This window comes from Zootoca vivipara, chromosome 4 (assembly GCF_965207765.1).
Source record: "Zootoca vivipara chromosome 4, rZooViv2.hap1.1, whole genome shotgun sequence".
NCBI lineage: Eukaryota > Metazoa > Chordata > Lepidosauria > Squamata > Lacertidae > Zootoca > Zootoca vivipara.
This window is the reverse complement of record NC_142587.1, coordinates 40,608,124-40,629,111: the sequence shown is the minus strand read 5'-3', so window position 1 is coordinate 40,629,111 and position 20,988 is coordinate 40,608,124. Positions and strand designations below refer to the sequence as shown.

Below are 20,988 nucleotides of genomic sequence, written 5' to 3'. Positions count from 1 at the left end.
CAGAACTGAGCTAGATGGACCAGTGGTCTGATTAAGGCAGTTTCCTGTGCCACCATCACATCAAAGTGGCAATGGCACAAGTGATCTCTGGGCCGCATCACCCACAATGCTTTGCTCTGAGGAAGGGTGGCCCTGCTGTGACCAGGACGTCAGGAAGCAGGTGACAGCAATGATAAGGGGAGAAAGAAGGTATAAGAGGATGCAGTGGTAGAGGATGAGGAGGGAGTGAGGGGCGAAGGAGGAGGTGGTGATGATAATGTCAGAGGGAGGAGGAGGTGAGGGCAGAAAATGGAGAAGGCAGCAGCAATTTCAAAGACATGTAAATGCACCTACCATATCCCTCTTGTCTTCTTGGAAGTGCAGATCTACAAACATTCTTCCAGCAACATAAGGGAGAGCACTTTCCACGAAGTTTACACATTTATCCCACTGAGGCAGTAAGGAGGTTGTCCCCTGGATTACCTGTTTTGACAAAACAACATTCCATGACAATAACCAGATTTGCTGCAAATCAGGCAGACATGTATTTCCTCTTCTAATCTCCTGTACTCCCACATGAGCAGCATTCTGGAGTTCTGGCATTAAACAGCCACAAAAGGGTTTCCCCCATGCATATGCTCATAACTCTGACATTGACTGGGTGGAGGAACACTAGGATACATTAGGGGTTTGATACAGCTGTGTAACTTTTTCTCAGTTTGGGTACCACTCACTATTAGTGTGGAAAGGAAAACTCACTCCCTAATAGTAGCAATGTGTGAACAAAGGTGCAGACAATCAGCTACCATTTCACTGGAGCAAACAACAACTATGTCACTATAAATGGTAAATGTGGAAAGTCCCAGAATATCTTAAGTTAGGAATGGTACTGCTAGCTCTACAGTTTGTAAATTCTCAGTTCTCTTCAGTTCATTACAGAGTCCCAAGCAATGATGTCATCCTTTCTCTCTGCTTCATATTCCAGCCATTAGAGAATGAAAATCACAGCATAACACAGAGACATGATGCTGCAATAAAAGGGAGAAAGTCTTGGATGTAGAAAAAAGATAACCTGTTAATTTTTCGTTCAGCTCTATGCCCAGACTAGAGTCCTGATGTCCTGAGAGTGTTTAGGTGATGTTCTCCAACTTCTTTAAATGCATTTAATTCAAGCTTGCTAGCTGGAAGCATAGGGACTCACAGAATCCATCTATCAACTGCTGTCTTCATAAGCTTCATAGGCACACAGGGCATATTGGTACCAAAACCTCAGACTTACCCTTGAAAACTCCAACCACCTATACTGAAAGCGTCGGCTGAGGTTAAATATTCTCGAATAAACCATTCTCCATACCAGATAGTTGGCAATAGTCCTGTCAAAACAGACACGTCTTTATGTCAGACAGTTAGACCCATGTGTTGTACAGCTGTCTGAGACTATAAATAAATAGGTGAATAGATCCCTCCCCCCTCAGATCAGTGCAGTACCTGCTTCACCTTGAAAATCAATGAGCAATAATGACCAAATTCACAAAAAAAAAAACCTGTTAGACAGAAGCAGCCATTTGGTGTGTGAATGATGGTGGATCTTCCATTTGGAGCATATTTCAACAGTTTTGCATCCTGAGATGGAATTTGGCATTAGTGCTTCTGTGCAAAGAATGGGAGTTCTCTCCTCCCCCCCCCAACAGTACTCACGAACTAATAAAGCAGAAACAATCTAGCTAAAAAATCTATAGGAAAGTTTGCCTTAATTAAATGTAATGGGATGTATTGCAACTTTTAATCAGAGTAGATCCATTGAAATAAATGGCCCTAAGTTTGTCATGTTCATTCATTTCAGTGGGTCTGTTCTGAGTACAAGTTAGTTGGCCACAACATCCTACTCACATAGTAATAATGAAACACTTGCAGGACAATTCAGGTGGCCAGTGCAAACATATAAACTTAAGGAATAATAGGCTTCCTACCTCAGAGAAGTAAACATGGTGTTTATTGGCTTAATTGGAAGCTGAACATAGCAGGGGTTAGCCCACAAATCAAACTTTAATTCTGAAAACGTATCAATTGATTAGAGGGGGGGGGAGAGAGAGAGAGCCTTTGAGCCTATATAGATAAATTCATCCCACTTATCAGCCCGCATTCATTCAGGATTATAGGGCAGAAGTTCCAGGTGACAAGGTTTTAAGGCCTGCACCTGCCACTTTTAGAAATTAAGCACCATGGTATATTGTGCCTTATTCAGCATTTTCGGATAGAGAATGTGATAATACTTCTGTAATCCAGTGTTATACACCTGAGGCTTCTGCATGGCTGGATCTCGTAATACTAATGCTCAAAGACATTAAAAACACATTTTTCAGAGTCAGAGCTAGTAGTAATATGGCACTTCACCCCCACTGCTACCACCTCAGAGCATTTTGGCAGTGCTAGACTTTTCGACCTAATGAAAGACAGCCAATAACATATCTTCCTATTTCTTTTTAAAGCAATCTGACACTATTTGGATTGATTCAGCAGAACACAAAAGTGACTGTTGCCGAGATAAATATTATAACTGGTAAAGTGTTGTATCTAACACTGCTGTTTTGCTTGTGCAACAGACTTCCACATGCACCGTGAAAGCTGCCCTCCTTTCCTCATCTGTGCAGCTGCCCTGTGCACCTGGGGCATCCTCCAGAACAAATGTGGGTGTGGGGCACAGGGAGAGAATAGGAAGGGCAAGTCCTGTTGTGTAAGCAGAATGCTTGCTTGCTTATGCAGCATTGGACACAACCTTCACACCATCACATCCTTTTCAGAATGTAGGGTTTCAATGTTACTTGATTAATAAAACCAATTCATTGATAAAAAGATTGTGGGTCAATCAAAACTGGACCCTGCCGCTAGTGTTTGTGCTGTGCCTCAGAAAGTTATCAAAAATCAGGATATTCCATATCAAACTGACCTAATTCAAAGCACAGAGGAACTGCATTATGGATGTTTTAGTTATTCGGGGGGGGGGGGAGATATATCCTGTATGATGCATTTTATATCCTTTTAGGTGCTAGCAACAATGAACCAATTAAAAAAAGAAGGGGACAAGCAGGTGAAGACCACCTGAAGACCAAAGTACATATGACAATAGTCACATGCAGTACTGCTTTACTCTTTCTTTAGTTGGTGGAGGGGTAGCGTGCTCTCTCTCTCTCTCTCTCATAGCCAGTATGCAGACCCTATCAGGACTCTAGCAGGGAGATAGAAGGGATTTAATCATTTCCTCCACACACCTGCAATATACATTGCTGATAAAATCTCCCACTACTAATACAGATAGGGACGTGGGTGGCACTGTGGGTTAAACCACAGAGCCTAGGGCTTGCCAATTAGAAGATTGGAGGTTCAAATCCCCACGATGGGGTGAGCTCCCATTGCTCGGTCCCAGCTCCTGCCAACCTAGCAGTTCGAAAGCACCTCAAAGTGCAAGTAGATAAATAGGTACCGCTACAGCGGGAAGGTAAACGGCGTTTCCGTGTGCCCCTCTGGTTTGCCAGAAGCGGCTTTGTCATGCTGGCCACATGACCTGGAAGCTGTACGCCAGCTCCCTCAGCCAATAACGCGAGATGAGTGCCGCAACCCCAGAGTCGGTCACGACTGGACCTAATGGTAAGGAATACCTTTACCTTTACCTTACTGATACAGATATGGGGAGGAGATCTACACCGGCTATTTGTTTTTTCACACACACAAAAATAAATAAATAAATAAATAAAAATCTGTACTTTACAGTGAAGTATGTTCCATTTAAGTTTTTAATGCTTCTGGGAGAAAGAGTGAGAGCAAGTGAAGTCATCTGAGCCTATTCCAAATGGGCTTGCTGACATATTTCCTTTGGTTGTGTCTTTCACGCCTTCCCTTCCCTCAGTACTTTCCCTGCTTCCTTCTCTTCTCCCCACTGAATAACATAGAAGACAACCCATAGTCATTAGCATTATTTCCACAATTCTGTAGAACTTGCCATGCTGTGGTAATGGACCTTTACTATGCAATACCCATGGCTTCTACAGAAGTCATGGTGCCTTTCTGCAAAAGCAGCAGGACCCTCTTGGAACATCTCTATTTCAATGGCTCAGAGCAGCATCTTTTCCCTTTGCTATCATTAGTATCTGCAGTGTTCACGAAACAAAGAGGACTTATGGCTGAAGAGCAACAAATTATTCAGTCAATATGATATGCCTTCCCAGTCGTAAGAGGATTCCTATAATGATCGCCTCAATTTCCACATTCCCCCCCCCCCAAGCACAGAAAGGCTTTGCACTCAGGGAGGGAAATCCATTTGCCTAGAATTGCTAGCAATGAGTTCTCTTGCTGCAGCATTCACACGATTTTGTTTGCATAGCAACCCCAGAGACAGGAAAAATTGAAAGGGTCCACCTGTGGGTTGAAAACAAAGTGGTAACAACCCACAGTATGCCAAGATCCTAAACATTATACTGAAAAGTCAGGGATTGTTTCTGAGCAAAAATACACACAAAGCAAATTAGAAATCCTTACTTTTTTCTTTCACTTTCTAGTATCCTGAACAAATCCTTGAAGTACTGGGGCACACGAACAATGACATTTTCTGAAGCATCTATGTCCTTAAGTTCAGGATAAAGCTTGGTGTCGATCACCTTCTTGATATAGCCCAGCCAGTCAAACTGAAACATAAGCAAAGGTTCAGTTCCTGACTCTTGCAGACAACAACAACCATAGCTGCCAAGTTATCCCTTTTTTTAAGGGAAATTCCATTATGCTGAATAGGCTTCCTCGCGAGAAAAGGGAAAACTTGGCAGCTATGCAACAACAAAAGCTTATAAGTTAATTACCTACCATTAGCTGAACGACTTAAAAGTTTTGCCTAATTTCAAAGTTGAAGTTCACTGCACAACATCACAAATATTTTGAAACTTAAATAAAAATGCAGCTGTATTTAAAATAATAATAGTGAACACCTGTTTCAACTAATTTCATTTAAATTGCCGTCTTATGCACATCTGAAGAACCTTTCAGTTTGAAAGGTAATTACACAGTCCAATCAGGCATTAATATAGTCATTTTCCAATTAACTTCAACCAACCTGAGGGATCAGGGTGCGGAGCTCCGATATGTTCATTTTGTTGTACATAGATTCACTGGTTCGATTCTCATGTGGAATCATTATCTGCAAAATATAAATGCAAGCAAATATTATTTTCCTCCACAAATCCACTCTGACTTTGCCAACACTCACATAATCTGGATGCGACAAGGTATGAATAGCCATGTTACCTGTTCAGTTTTCAATAAATTAAGTTGCAAACCCATTATTATTATTCATTAGCAAAATAAATCTTTTTTCCATAAACATTTTACATTTCCCCCCATGTAACACAATGAAATTCATCTTTATCCATACCAATATCTAGCCCTTCCAGATGTTCAGTTTCATAATCCCAGGTGGATACCTACTCTACATCAAATGTATCTGAAAGACAGGAAAATCTAGAAAACTAACTAACCAGTGGACTAGGAAGAAATTAAACTACTGATGCTGTCTTCAAATTTAGCACTGCAATTAGGCCTGGAAACTAATTGTCAGCCAGTGCAGTCAGGTCAGGACTGGCATTATATGCTCAAGCTGTTTTGCCGCAGTGAGCAGGCTGGCCACTGAATTTTGCACCAGCAGAAAGTTTCAAAATTGTTTTCAGTGTCAGCACAACATATAGTAATCTAACCTATTTAGCAGCAGCAGCTGTAAAGAGCTCCTACTCCTTTACATTTATATTCTCATTCAACCCTGAAATCCTTTGAGTATCGAACTTTTCCCCGGATGTGCTACTGGCAGTTGCCTACTTGTGGACATATCTTTCCAATTCATCACATTATTATTATTATTATTATTATTATTATTATTATTATTATTATTATTATTATTATACAGTGGTACCTCGGTTCTCGAACGTAGTTCACAACATAAAAATACAAGATACAGTTTGTCACTGCATTGGAACTCCAGGAAAGCACCAACTGAATGAAGAAGTGGAGCCATGTCTACCCCTTTGGACATCCAGTTGCCACACATGCAACTAAAACCCACATTTAGAAAAGCACTAACCTCAGCAATTTTAACTTCTAGTTTCAACACAGACTTCATATCCAGCTCTGCACGTGAAGCATTGGCCCCAAGAAGCACTGCTGTATCCACCATGAACTGGAACAGGGCTTCTCTGTACTATAATGGGATAAGAATCCAATTATCATGACAGCTAAACAGAGAATCAACCTAAACAAACTAAAGTATGCCACACACACAAACACATATCTTATTGAAGCATAAGATCAGTACATTGTTTTCTTACTTTCCTTTCTATATTAATCATACTGTTGTGTTCTATATTAGTTAACATGCTCTAAGGGCCTATCTAGAAAACCTTTTTATTCAGCATTCATCCTCATTTGCTTGCATGAAACATGCACTGATGATAGATTATATCCAGTGTTTACTGAGCATTTGTTCTGATTTGTGTATGGAGTGGTTATGCAACAATGACCATTAATCCAGAATTCATCCTGATTTGCTTGCAGGGCGTTTACATGTCTTCCCATGTAACCATGGGCCATTTGTTTGTCCCTTTCAATGCATTTCCCCATCACTTTCCAAACCGCAAAAATGTTGTGGGTAGTATCCAACTAAAGGATTCTGCTAGGGCAATGATTGCCAGGTGCTCTCTCCTCTCCTCTCCCCATGCAACACCTAAATCTGTTCCCTCCAGTGAAGGTTTATGGGACACAGATGGGGGACACAGTAAGAGGAGAGCATGAGGAAGTTCCACTCTGCAGCTAAAACTCCTTGTAGTATCAGAACTGTTAAGCTGGAAACAACCACTTGTAGTAGTAGGTTGTTGTTAAAAAAAGGATTTGTTGTGCAAATCCCTATTCCATCTAGAACAATCTTCAATTTGCATTTTATTAGGGGAAACTGTTTTGGAAAAATTTGCATGTTAGGAAAAATTACAAACAAAAAGGTGTATATTAAAATGTATAGTCTTCTTTCATGAAGACTAAAAAGAAAAAAGAAAATTGAAGACTGGAAAAAATGCAAAACTGAGAAAAACAAAAGTTGACAGAGTCACTCATCCCTAGTGGCTACTAAAGAGAGGATATTTTCAGTAATGGCAGCCCAGTTTTGGAATGCTCTTCTCAAAGAAGTTTGCCTGGTGCCCCACACTGTGGTTCTTCCACCAGCAGGCTTTTAACCAGGCATCCCCAAACTTCGGCCCTCCAGATGTTTTGGACTACAATTCCCATCTTCCCCGACCACTGGTCCTGCTAGCTAGGGATCATGGGAGTTGTAGGCCAAAACATCTGGAGGGCCGCAGTTTGGGGGTGCCTGCTTTTAACCTTCCCAGGCTTTTTAAAAAAATGTTTGAGTGTTCCTTATGTATATGACACCACTGATATACTCCACTGCTGGATTTATTCAAGTCTTGTCTTGTGCTATTTTGGTTGTGTTTTGGTTTTTATATATATAATCTTTGTGTTTTACAGTTTTAATTTGCTGTTATTGACCACTCAGATATCTTCAATTACCAAATGGAATAGTAGCACATAAATGGAAATAAATAAAACAGTTACTGCAGAAGGTTTAAATCTCTAAACAGGAAGTTAACAGGTTTAAACAAGTAAATTAATATGGTGGCAAAGGGGAAGAAATCCTCAATGTAGAAATTGTTCTCCATTTAGATGCTCAAATAAGCAATGCTCACGGATTTAGCTTCTGTGGTGTTTTCCAGGTAGTCTTCTCGTGCTGACAGAGACAGGGATGCTTGGTCTAGCTGTTAAAAATATGTAAAGAAAACAACAGCGTCAGTTACCATTAAACACACTTCCATAATACTACTCAATCTCCAATTTATAGTTTCATTAAGAGAAAGGAAGACACACAAGCAATCTTTTAAAAAATGATTTACTAACATTAAGCAATGAACACATTTTTTAAAAGAAAATAATAATTCAGGCATCCAATTAAGTTTGCATTTAAATATTATATTCTGCTTTCTTGGGGACATTGGCTTCTGTATGACATTGGGGAGTTTAGGAATTCTACAATAAACATTCCCCCCAAGATATAAAAGTCTCCTGGCATATCTAATCTGAGAATTCATTTGATCCTTCAGTAACTAATTAGGATACAAGCATGTTCTTCCTGTAAATCAGATTGCTGTAAATCAAATTAGAGATGAGCTTAGAATGCCCTAAGGAATACAGTTACATATATTCCCCTGACTTTTAGTCATTTGCATATATACATACTAAGGACCAGGTTCTGTGGAGATGTTATCGAACATGATGGCAAAAGGTTGATAACTCCTATCAACAAAATTAGCTGGAGGGTGTGTAATTAGGAGTTTGATGCAGGTTTTAAAGGTATTATAGAATTACTTTCTCACATGTCTGGTGAAAGAAGGCATTCTTTCTGTCATGTTTGAAGATTTCATAATTAAAACATAATGAATCCAGAAACTAGGGACTCAGCTAAATTGGCAAAGAAAAAGCACTTTACCGTATATGCGTTCTTTATGCATTCTAACACTGTGACACCAGATGGTGATGTGGAGTTCCATTTGTGCCAACCCGATTTCTCATACAACGTTTAAAACAGTTAAGTGTTTAACTGAAACACTTCTTTGATTTGTCTAGATCAGGCACCCCCAAACTGCAGCCCTCCAGATGTTTTGGCCTACAACTCCCATGATCCCTAGCTAACAGGACCAGTGGTTGGGGAAGATGGGAATTGTAGTCCAAAACATCTGGAGGGCCGAAGTGTGGGGATGCCTGGTCTAGATCCAGCCTAAGACCTTCTTTTTTCACAGAGGCACATGCCTGAACCAGCCCCCGCTTCAAGTGTGCCATAAAATCCCACTCCCTGTGAAACAAATAAGTCAACTATAAATCAGGACATGGGTCACCCATATAGCACATGCTTTTGTGGGCCCAGCCACAGTGATGCCCAGGACAGCAGCATGGGATTAAACAGGCCACAACTTTATGCATAACAGATGCTGGCATAGGCATTGCTGGTTGATGATTGACCTGATTGACTAAGGTTAAGGGTTGCCTTGGGATGAGCATCAATTCTGGGTAACTGCCTTAAACACCATTCGGGAGTGCTATGGCCCATCAACCCCCAAACTGGGTGTCCAAACAAGAGTATCATCTTCCAGGCCATGGGTAGGCAGACTAAGGCCCATGAGCCGGATGTGGCCCAATCGCCTTTTCAATCCGGCCCGCGGATGGTCCGGGAATCAGCGTGTTTTTACATGAGTAGAATATGTGCTTTTATTTAAAATGCATCTCTGAGCTATTTGTGGGGCATAGGAATTTGTTCATTCCCCCCCCCAAAAAAATATAGTCCGGCCCCCCACAAGGTCTGAGGGACAGTGGACCGCCCCCCTGCTGAAAAAGCTTGCTGACTCCTGTTCCCGGCTCTCTTCAAGGGATACCTTGCTGCTGCAGTTGTTGCAGGGAGAGCTCTCTTAGACTAGGGATCCATCCCAATGCCTTATCCATCATAAAATTGAGACAGCACTATCCTTTCGGAAAATGACAAGGCGTAGCAGAATATCCAAGTGCACATGACCATAGTGTGACTTTATAACCCATGATAGCTTCACTTTTGTCTTTTTCATTATTCCAGTTACTTGAAACGTTTTATACTGTGATGACAATAAAGGTACAGTACTTGATTGATTGATTGATTGGTTGGTTGGTTGGTTGGTTGGTTGGTTGCGACATTTGCTATGAGGCAGGCAAAAGCCCTCCAGGCTGTCCAATTGGCCTGAAGGGGAAATCCCTCCCTGGCCCAGAAAATCCCCCATGACTGGCCCCGCTGCCTGCAGGAGAGTCCATAGCAGCGGACTCCCCTCATGCCACAGGAGGGAGTCCCATCTGCCATAGCTGCACCCAGCCACAAACACATCTCCCCCAAATTCAAGTAAGCAATCCTTTCTGGCACACACAAGGTCTGGTGTGACAACTCCACCCCCCATGCTGAAATAGAAAGGAGCCTTCTATTATAGCTCATTGAAAGTCGTCCCCCCCCCAAGTCTATCTGCATGAGTTGGGCAGTTTGGAGGGGAGAGTTTACAAATACGACACATACATGCACGCCAAAATAACACCACCCCATGGCACAGTTAGACTTCAAAGAAATCTTATATTCGCCTCAGTACAAGGCTCATTTCAAGCCTAATTACATTGGAGGAGGAGCAATTTTCAGGGAGCGCTCTCACTAAAAACACTTCTTGCCATAATTAAGCTTCAAAGAAGCCTGTTGCATCAATCCTAGATGTTATAGGGGGTGGAATTCTCTCCCCACCCCAATCCTAGTTGTTAACAGGGGCTGATCTTCCTGAAAACTGCAGATGGAGAGGGAAGGTTAACTCTTGCATTTCCAGGATGATTTCTCTACCTGACTCACACACCCCTATAACACTTATGTGAAACAAAAACACTATTCTTTTTTAAGTCTCATTGCTGATGAGTGGAGTCTGTGGGAGGTAACTGCCATGGATGTGCTTGCGCATGGTTGCAGTGTGCAGGCACATGTGTCCCCACAACAGTTTCTCCAATTTGTAAATGTGCCCATTTGCAAAAGTTGGCAATTCCTGAACATAATGGCTAAAATGTGGAGCACTGGATATTTTTAGTGAGCCAGTGGAAACTCGCATTTACCTCCATCATTTCCTCTACCATACCTTTATGATGTGCTCATTAGAGTTCTTATCATCAGAAGCCACATACATTCGGATGAAAACAGAACTGCTGTATTGGCCACGAAGAGTAGCCAGGGTCTGTAGCATGCTGAACTTCCTTTCTGACCACAATCCATCAGGCCCAATGTTCGATTCCAGGACAGGCCAGCGGAACGGAGAATGTTTCAGCATGCTCAAAAGAGGCTTTGCATCAGCTTTCTCTATCTTATCTGGAGATGGAAAAAGCAAGCCATCAGAAGACAACTTCCAGGCAATAGCATTTTAAGAGTGCTCATTAGAAATACTGTGGAGAGCAACAGTATGTGTATACATAAATTTATTTAAGCAGTAGTAATGTTAGATAACTATCAGATTTCACCATATGGGTATGCATTCAGAAGAAATGTCCCATTAAACATATATGATAGTTAAAAATCCCACGCGCCAGGGAATACTGTGTAATCAATCTATGGCATGTTTACCGAGAAGTAAGCCTCACTTATTCCTAGGTAAGTATAGCCTAAGTACAGGACTGCATTCTAAAAGTACAAATTATTTAGCACTGACTTAATGGCAGAAGAGCAATAACTGGCACTAGTCATAAAATGCTGTTTTTGCAACATTTTGCATGCTTTCATATGCATAAAACAGAAATTTGTTTCAGAGCTGCTCATTGCTTGATATTTATAGAACGATGGAAAATAAAAAGTGTTTGCCAGTTTCTGTACATTCAGATCCTAACCTGTAACCCTGTAAATGAAAAGTTACTTACTCTCATTCATACACGAAGAATAAAGAATCTTAGCCTTCTGTACAGCTTCACTGTCTCGCCTTTTGCTAAGAGGTTTCTCAAGGAGAGCTGTGAAGTCAAATGAGGAGAAAACATTAGTTTCAAGTTTAACCATCCTAGAGTTTAACCAACATCAAACAATAGGTCAAAACATCACATCACTAGACAATGAACCTGAATTCTTCAGAATTTAATGTTGGTAGTCTAGGAAGACTGACATTCTTGAATCTAGAGGCTCGGGAAATGTTAGGCCCATACACAGTGCTTCATTGTTAAGATGAAAAGTTTTGGGGTTCCAAAGAACAGAGAACCTCCGTTTTGAAAGCTTCTTCCCTTCACTCTAGAGGAGGGGAGCAGGCTTTGAAGCTTTAGTAACAGGCAAAAGACACATAGTAAATGGCTCTCTCTTCCTTAATACTTAATTCAAGTGGGACCTGCAGCAAAATATTGCAGTGTGGAGTGGTACTGTTCAGGAAGCCAACAAACTGTGCCCATTTCCAGGACACTCCATTCAACTCTCCCATTTTCTATTCCATCCCACTTTCCAATAATCAGTCAGCAGCCCATGGCCACTGAGCACCGTTCGTCCTCAATGGGCTCTTCTTCGGTTTCCCCTAAGAATCTTATTTATTGGTTTGTTTGTTTGTTTGTTTCTTCAAACCTTGGAGTTTCCCCAAGCTCCTTGTTTGGAAATGGATTAGAGTACGTAACTCTTTTATTTTCAAGGTTACAGGTTGGGATCTGAACATACAGAAGCTGACATATGCTTTTCTTCTTCTTCTTATATAGCCATGAACACAATATGCCATTAAAATGACACAGTCAGTTTGTGTTATGGCCAGATGAACATACAAGATGGCGAGTAATGTGTGAAGTGCATGCTGAGTTGGTGTCAAGCAATGAAGCACTATGGGGGAGGGGGGAACTATTATATGAACACAAAGCTGAGTATCCCTACTTTCCTCTCTGAACTGTCTGAGGGTGCAGAGCTAAGCTCAGACAGTGAACAGGTTCCAGGGTTAAGCCATGTTTCAAATAAATCTCAGGCTACAAGAAGAACAAAGCTTTGCTATAAATCATTAAAGCAAACCAATATCTGAGGGAAGCATTCATGGAACAGAGGCCCCTTCCAGATGACCTGTTTATTGAGCATTCATTCTGATTTGTTGATGAGGAGGTAATATGATGTTCTGCCAAGCAATTGTTATCCCCCAATTCCAGTCACTCTACTTTCCAAAAAAAAAACCTTCCAAAATTGCTTTTCTTTTTTCTTGGAGGTAGGTTTATTGTACAAGAACTCCACCTCCACTTTAATTGTGCAGCCTTAATTTGCCAGTATTGATTCTCATGAACAAAATAGAAACTGTTCACAAGTGCCCTAAGTTGTCCTGAATGGAGCAAAGTCAATCCATTCGCAATACAAACGTAAAGCCTACCTTGAACAAGAACATTAGTTTGCATTACACATTAATTGTAGAGGTTCATAAAAAGATAGAGGTCCATAAGGGATAGAGCCATGCATGTGACAACACTAAGAATGTGCACACCACTAACAAAACAAAAGGAGGCGGAAATTGGTCATATTTATATATAATAAGCACAGAAAGGGAAAGAACAACTAAAGGCATTTTTTCCCTTCCAAGACATAGAATGCCAAAGGAAGCATATCAGATTTCATGTAATTAACCATAATATATGGTCTCTCTGTGGACATGCAAGGCTTAGATTTGGCAAAGCTATATTTGTGCTTGAGGAACAAGAGGTTTCCCCACTCCCGGAACTGCCTCAAGTACCATAACAGAGGCAAAGGCTAACTTGCAATGAATCGGATCATTCTTTTACCTGGTGCAATGCTGATTTGGAGTGTTATTTCTACTCTGTGTACACATTACTGGCTTAAAACACAGTGAGGGTTTTTTTCCTCGGTGCGTTTCAAGTTGCATTTGCCTATCGGACAGACAAAGTGGGAGACTGGGCAGTGACGTCTTCATCTGATGGAATTGCCTCGTTAGTTTCCCCACTCCATCTCTGCCCCAGAGATGGGGTGGGAAAAGGGAAGGAAAATCCCACACACCTGCGATTCAATGCTACTTGAAAAAGGATACTGGGTTCAAGTTCAATTAAAGCTGGCTTGGGGGAAACCAAATCAAAACAGAGTATTTCACCAGAAACGGCAGGATTGCTCTAGACCCTGGGTATTGTCATAGGTACACAGATTCCAAAGAGACCACACTACAGCCAGAGTAAGCAGTAATGTGTACACAGCCTACCTGGTTTTATCTGTTCCTTCCAAAGCTCACATGCTATTTGTGTATCTGTCTTTATTATAGAATACTATAGCCTGCCTGCTTCCTAGGCTTCTGCGAAGAGTTTCAGTTTTGAATTCTTAAAAGGGAACGGGAAAGGCTAGGCTGCACTCCCTACAGGGTTTACATAGGACAGTGATCTTTGTGTAGGAAGGAGTGGAAAGGCTTAGAAATAAATAAAACACAAAAGCCTATAGCACAGGGTTTTTACTGCCGTTGTGACAGCAAAATGGGAGAATTATATGCACCACCCTTGAATCCTTGGAGGAAAGGTGGAGTATAAATGCAACAAAACAGATTTGTAAATCATCATTACCTTTCCATTTTGCCTGTTCTATGACCCTGCAATCAGCCCCAAGACACATCTTCCTATGGATAAACCCAATGGATGCTTAGACAATCAGTAATGCCAGGTTTGCCTGTAATACTAAGCCAAATTACGGCTTAGCATGAACGAGCAACTATGCTGTCATCCTATTGTGCACTTAGCCACCACTTCGCTTAGTGTTAGGTGCAAACATGGGCTCATGGTTTGTCTCTCCCAAACAAACCTGGAGCGGTAAGCCAACAACAAGCCTTGTTTGGGGTGAGCCAAACCATGAGCCCAGGTTCACACATAACACTCAACCAAAGCTTATAGAGGACTGAGGGAAGAGCAAAGCATCCACGGTTCTCTTACTTTGTATTGGCACACTTGCACATTCACACTAAGCCACAGATAGTTTGGCTCTGCATTAAATGTGAACCAGGTCAGTAACATGCAGCTACCAGCAATTATAGTTCCTTGGACATCTTGTACCTGAAGTCCTAGACCAGGCATCTCCAAACTTGGCCCTCCAGCTGTTTCGGGACTACAATTCCCATCATCCCTGACCACTGGTCCTGTTAGCTAGGGGTGATGCGAGTTGTATTCCCAAAACAGCTGGAGGGCCGAGTTTGGGGGTGCCTGTCCTAGACACAATTACCTAGGAGGAAATCCCATTAAACCTAGTAGAGCTTACCTCTGAGCAGGGCTGGTTCCAGGTTCGGGGAGGCCTTTGGGCAAATGCCCCCCTCCTTCCCAAAGTACTGCCGCCTGCTTCACTTGCCCTTTCCCTCTGGGCCCCAGTCCATGAAGCCACCCAGAGAGAGAACACATGACTGGTGTAGGGTGCCACTGTTTCTTCCAACTCATTGCTTGCATGCTTGGAAACAGAAGGTGAATCAAGGCCAAGGATCAGCAATCTCCAGGTAGTGACAGTGGGACCCCTGTAGGGATATGGCTCTTCAAAGGTACCCTGATTCCAGTTGTGTTCCTAATATAACATGCATAAAACTGCACTGTGAAACACCTATTAGATCATCTCTACTGGAGCAGCTCTCACAGCAGATCCTTTTTTGTGGGGAGGGGGGGGTTTGCCTGGATTTTAAATAAATAAATGTTGAATGTTGACTATTGAACTGTATAAAGGTAGGTTCGTATTTATTTTGGAAATGTCTGATATCAAAACTTTTTATTTACATGGTTATATACATAATGATAGAAGACAACATTTAAATTTGGCAATTTATCATTGTTATATAGTACTGCTTGTATATTGCGCTATCATTCATTATATTTATAAATACTGCATTGGCCCAAATATGCCACACCTTTAAAATTCAAGGGGAAAGAAGAAGAAAAAGACAATACCCAAATATAAGCCACTCCCTTAAAATTCCGCAAGCGATATCGTAAAAGCCAATTTTTGCAAGGCTGCGAATTTAAACCGCACTTAGCTTTCCACGGTCGGAATTTGGAAAAAAGTGAGGCTTATATTCAGGAGGGTGTGTGTGTGTGTGTGTGTGTGTGTGTTTAAAAAAGTAAAATAGCCCAAAACAATGAAAATTAATTCACCTCGCTTAAGATTACAAATTCAACGACAATAGTGGGGAAGGAATAAAAACTGAAGGAGATGAGCTCAAGTAAAATACAAAGAAAACGGTAAATGTCAATTGTATAGCTAGATTTCTTGAGTCCCCACCATAAGCATATCATATACGCTCCCCAGAGCATATCAAAATGGTCCTCTAGGGGGTTCCCTGGCCTTCTCTTGACCTAATTATCTATAACACACTCCAGTGAATAGCAGCCAGGTTGTCTTGGAAGAGGATTTACATCCAGCTTGAAATATAAAATGGAAACAGCAGGTGCCAAAGCCAGTTGTTAAGTGTGCTCCAAGGCAATGGAATGCCATAACTTGCCTCATTAAGCAAGTGTCACTCTGTGCACTCCAAAGCAGGTTCAAGGTTTTTCGCGCTCTTTCTTAAGCCTTCCAAACTCTGCAAATTGCTTTAGTGCATATAACTCAGTTCCTTGTGCCAGGAACGTTAAAAGAGGCAAAGAGCCTTATGTAGCCAGTGCCTTTATTTTGACCTAGCTCAGCGGAAAGAACCACATCAAATCATGCTCAGCCTGCTCTGACACTCTCTGGCAAGTGCACAAAATAGCAAGACAAAGAACCTGCGAGACTAGGGTTCCATTAGAGTGCAAAATAGAGACCCTGCATAAATCAATGCTGACACGAGTACAGATCGAACTACAAGGAAAGCACATCACAAAACGAGCATAGGCAAGAATTACAGCCTGAGAGCCAGTGCAGTGGTGTGGGTAGTGTTAGGGCTAGGAGTGGGGAGACCCATATTCAAATTCCTGGTGAGACATGGAGTTCATTCACAGTCCAACCCACCTCACTGGGTTGCTGTGAGGATATAATGGGGAAATCTTGTGTACAGTTCCCTGACCTTATTGTAGGAAACGCCTACAATATGCCTTTAAACATTTTCACAGGGAATACCACTCTCTTCTTGACAACTTATTTGGTCACCACCACCACCCACATCTTAAATGTAACTCTATTCAGCACAAGGCATTTTTAACAATTTGCCCATATAACGTTTTAGTCTGCTCTCAATTGCTTTTTCTTCTGCATTTGGAACCCTACAGGGACCATTAATGCAGTGTTTGGGTAAAAGATTAAGCACCTTGTCCTATTCTCAAGATCACCCTCTCCCAAAAAGCCATTTCTGAAATAAAAGGGGCATCGGCACTTATAGTTGCCTCATTAGACCCTTAGTGTATAAAGGATTGAGGCCTAAAAGGGTCATCAGTTTACCCACCCTGAGGGGAACCATCAGTCATATCCTGTTCAAACAAAATACAACCTACACTGAAAACTAAGAAGTACTATAGTGGGTTCTTTTTTCCTGTTTAAAAAAGAAATCTATTTTAAAGCTAACTAACTATATACTTGTGGTTCAGCGTTACCTTTAATCTTACTTGCTATTTCTAGATCCTGCCACTTTCCCAGCCTACAGGCCGGCACAATTTCACTCTGGTGTTCATATCACTCAGTTTCCCCCACCAATTAAGAATCTACTTTACACATGCTGTCTGTAGCATTGAGTGCTCCTGTTCCGGATACTCCATTCCATTCTCCTACCCATCCAGTTTTTCCTCAAACGGTCAGCAATTTGATGTCACTGAGCATGTTCAGCTTTTTGTTGGGCTGTTTGGGGGTTCTCACTACCACTTAGGGTTCCCCTCCCCCCAACACAGATCTTCGGTACTTCTACAAAACTTGGGAGTTCCCCAAATGTCATAGCTCATCTTGTGTACAGATAGTGCTGTTTTCACTGCAGGACTAGCACTAAGCAAGAGGCAAGCATCTGGGGTGGAGAGTTGGGTTCACTTATGAGAGCTCCTCACCTGATTTAGAAGTCTTTAAGACAAGGCTTCTAGCCACATGGAGAGCCTGTGGGGGTAGAAATGACCCCCTGCTTTAACTCATGGAGGGCATGTGGTTGATATTTTGCTCTTTGTTCCCTGGACCCTATGCCTTTGGCTACATTAAACATTTTACAAGGAATGCCACTTGAATGTCAGTATAATGCCACTTATACAAGCCCTTTTTGCAAAGTAACATTTTGTTTCATAAATGCATATCAGAAAATGTTTTGTGTATCTGATGAAACACAACGTTCAAGCTAATTCATGGTTTAAATGTTTGTAGTAAACATTTTGTATTTGACAGCTTGAAATCCTCCTGCTTCAACTGAGGAGCAATGATTCAGGCAACAGGCAAGAAAAGAGATGAAGAATGAACAAGGCATTCTTCTCGTCTTCAAAATTCACAGCAGGAAGCAGAGTAAGCCCCACTGAAGTCTGACAGGCTTACTTCTGAGTAGACACGGTATGTAGCATCTATTAACAAACAACTTGTATGCACATAATACAAAGTCAACAAACAACACTTCACTTCAGAAAAATGAAAAGCAATGTGATTCCTTTCAAGACAGGAGCAATTATACTTAAGTAACTATGTAAACAACATACATTGCCAAGCAATTTACATATCTATTTACATATCATGTGTGCATTAAAAATAAAACCTTTTGTTATATAGAGCTGAGGTGAAAAAGCATTCATAGCAAGAGCAGAAGCGGTTTTAGGGTAGCGTGTCTGGTTCGGCTGCACTGGGCACCAGCACCACAGGGGGCACCATAATGTTGAACAGAGCACGAGAGGTGGAGGGGCAAATTTTAGTGTTGCACAGGGCACCGCTGAAATTTGACAGCCCGAAGTCCATCACTGGCAAGACCCCAGGCCATGACAGGTGTCTTCTCATAACTGAGTAAGATTGTCTTCCATGAACACAGTCTTAACAGTGAAAGAGGAGGAGGAGGAGGAGGAGGAGTTTGGATTTGATATCCCGCTTTATCACTACCCGAAGGAGTCTCAAAGCGGCTAACATTCGCCTTTCCCTTCCTCTCCTACAACAAACACTCTGTGAGGTGAGTGGAGTTGAGAGAATTCAAAGAAGTGTGACTAGCCCCAAGGTCACCCAGCAGCTGCATGTGGAGGAGCGGAGACAGAAACCCGGTTCACCAGATTACAAGTCTACCGCTCTTAACCACTACACCACACTGGCTCTCCATAAGTGATTGCGAGTCTGTACGTGATTGTGGATGCCAATTCTGGATCCACACGTCCTTCCACAGTGGAAACATAGGTGTCTGGGCAGGAGTTTATCACCGTAAGGGTTTGTTAAACGTGCCTTCCTCTTAGTTTGTGCTTCTTCAAAGTCAATGACACCTTTGGTAAAGGCTGTTCTCCAATTGGAGCGCTTGCAGGCCAGTGTTTCCCAGTTATCATTGCTTATGTTACATTTATTTCAGATTTGCCTTGAGAGCGTCTTTAAATCTCTTTTGATGTCCATTCGTATTTTGCTTTCCATTCTTGAGCTGGGAATAGAGTAGTTGCTTTGGAAAAGCAGAGATCATCAGTGTCAAAGCAATGATTCTTCAACATCAACTTCGTTGGATTGGTCATGTTGTTTGGATGGCTGATGATAAGTGTAGAATGGGGAGACAGAAGAAGATACAATTGATAGAGATGATGGAGGAATGCGTTCAACATGAACTATCTGAAAGACCAGCAACTTTTGCTCAAAAACTATGGTGGGTATTAAATTAGTCTTTTTCATCTTTAATATTTGTTTATTCGCTTATTTGTCCTTCACTTTCTCTCATTTCTCTCCATTAGAAGCCTAATGAGGCAGAGGGCTGCTGGACTCCACAGACTAGGCCCATATATGGAAAAAAGTGGTAAGATAGCCCTTCTACATTTCAGACATAAAAACTTTGTTTCTGAACCGCCTCAAATGGAAGAAAAAAGATATTTAAAAGTGACAAAAAGGTATCAGAAATAGTTGTTGTAGGTTTTTTTCAGATAAATAGCTGTTCTGATGTTCAGTCCTGGTCTGAATAATCATTCCAACCTTATTTTCCCAGTTTGTTAACAGACAGCAATACAGAGTTCCCTGGTTCTGATGTAGAAGGGAACTCTGGCTTCATCCAAACTAGGAACTTGGAGTGAGAGGGGGGAGAAGAAGGGCAAGATTAGAAGTGTCTGGCTCAAGCACTCATTTCCAGCTTCATAAACTTCAAATCCAGACCAGCATCTTCTAAATGCTCTCCTGCTCATACTGAAAATATATCATTCCAAGACAAACAGGTTTCTTTACGTTTCAATCCTGTGAGCTTCTATTCCTAGTTGAATGTGGATACAGACTTTCACCACATGCCCACAGCTGCAAGGATTTAAGGCCAGGTGTAAAGGCACCACCCATCATCATACACAAGTCTCCCAGAGCTCAGTGCCACTCAGGACCACACAGTTTCCCAGAATCTAGCCTGCGCAGCTCAGCTGTGTAAGAAATCTCCTTGGTTTAAGAGCGGGCTGCTCAAAGTGAAGATGCAGAAAGGCCAGTAATGGCCACTCACTCACATGGGACGTTGAGAACCACTTTGATGGCTCAGTTAAACTGCTGGACACACCTTGCCTGGTGGGGAGAGAGCAAGGTTGCCTGTACCGCAATATAACAAATCCTTTTCATTCAGAAGATCCCAGATTCAGATCTAGTTAGGGGCTGAAAAGATCCCTGTCTGAAACCCCAGAGAGCACCTGCCAGTCTGTGCAGGCAATACTAAGCTAGAGAGACCAAAAATCTGACTTGGTACAAGGCTCTTGTTCTTTTCAACATTGCTTGGCAGAGAGGCAGTTTTCATTTCTAAAGAGCCCACAAAGTCATGGTTGTGGTTTTTATCCCCTGGAAATCATGACCTGACAAAGACAAAAACCTTAAGTATAGTGTCGCAACTTGACGCCACTGCATTCCAGGGAGGATTATAGTTCAAGTGTCAGATTTCTACTTCACTGAAAGTTCCAAGGACTGGCATACAAGACACAGAAGATGGACATTTGGAGTATTTGAGAACATCCAAAATACTAAGTATATTCTGTCCCAGCTGAAAATAAAAATACAACAGCCGTAAGCCTCTAAAATTAGGCTCAGCCTTTTTATTCTAATCATAGGCCACTTTGCCAGAGCTCCATGCAACAAAGATGGGGCGGAACTGAGGATAGATTGTTCAGTGACTGAAAGGAAGAAATAAAAGGAGAGTAATCTCAAGACAACGGGACCCCAAATCTACCAAGCCCAAACCCAGCACTCCACTGAATAGAAGCCTTGTGCTCCAATTTATTTATGTAGACATTTATACTTTTTATCCAAAACAATCTTTTGACACTTGGTTCCCTATTATGAATGCATCTAGCACTTGCAGCAATCAATCAATG

The 20,988-nt window shown here is 41.8% G+C and overlaps 1 protein-coding gene across 7 annotated transcripts in view; it reads right to left on the bottom strand.

Annotated features, from left to right (window-relative positions):
- PHEX (phosphate regulating endopeptidase X-linked) overlaps window positions 1-20,988 on the bottom strand; it is a 101,723-nt gene that overhangs the window by 53,323 nt on the left and 27,412 nt on the right. For all 7 annotated transcript variants that reach the window (XM_035116147.3, XM_035116149.3, XM_088668701.1 and 4 more), the window contains 8 exons: window positions 11,506-11,592; window positions 10,737-10,963; window positions 7,746-7,814; window positions 6,095-6,211; window positions 5,078-5,161; window positions 4,513-4,658; window positions 1,259-1,352; window positions 334-462 (listed from right to left, as the gene is read on the bottom strand). In XM_035116147.3, coding sequence (XP_034972038.1) covers window positions 334-462; window positions 1,259-1,352; window positions 4,513-4,658; window positions 5,078-5,161; window positions 6,095-6,211; window positions 7,746-7,814; window positions 10,737-10,963; window positions 11,506-11,592 — 953 coding nt within the window. The remainder of the gene's footprint in view (window positions 1-333; window positions 463-1,258; window positions 1,353-4,512; window positions 4,659-5,077; window positions 5,162-6,094; window positions 6,212-7,745; window positions 7,815-10,736; window positions 10,964-11,505; window positions 11,593-20,988) is intronic.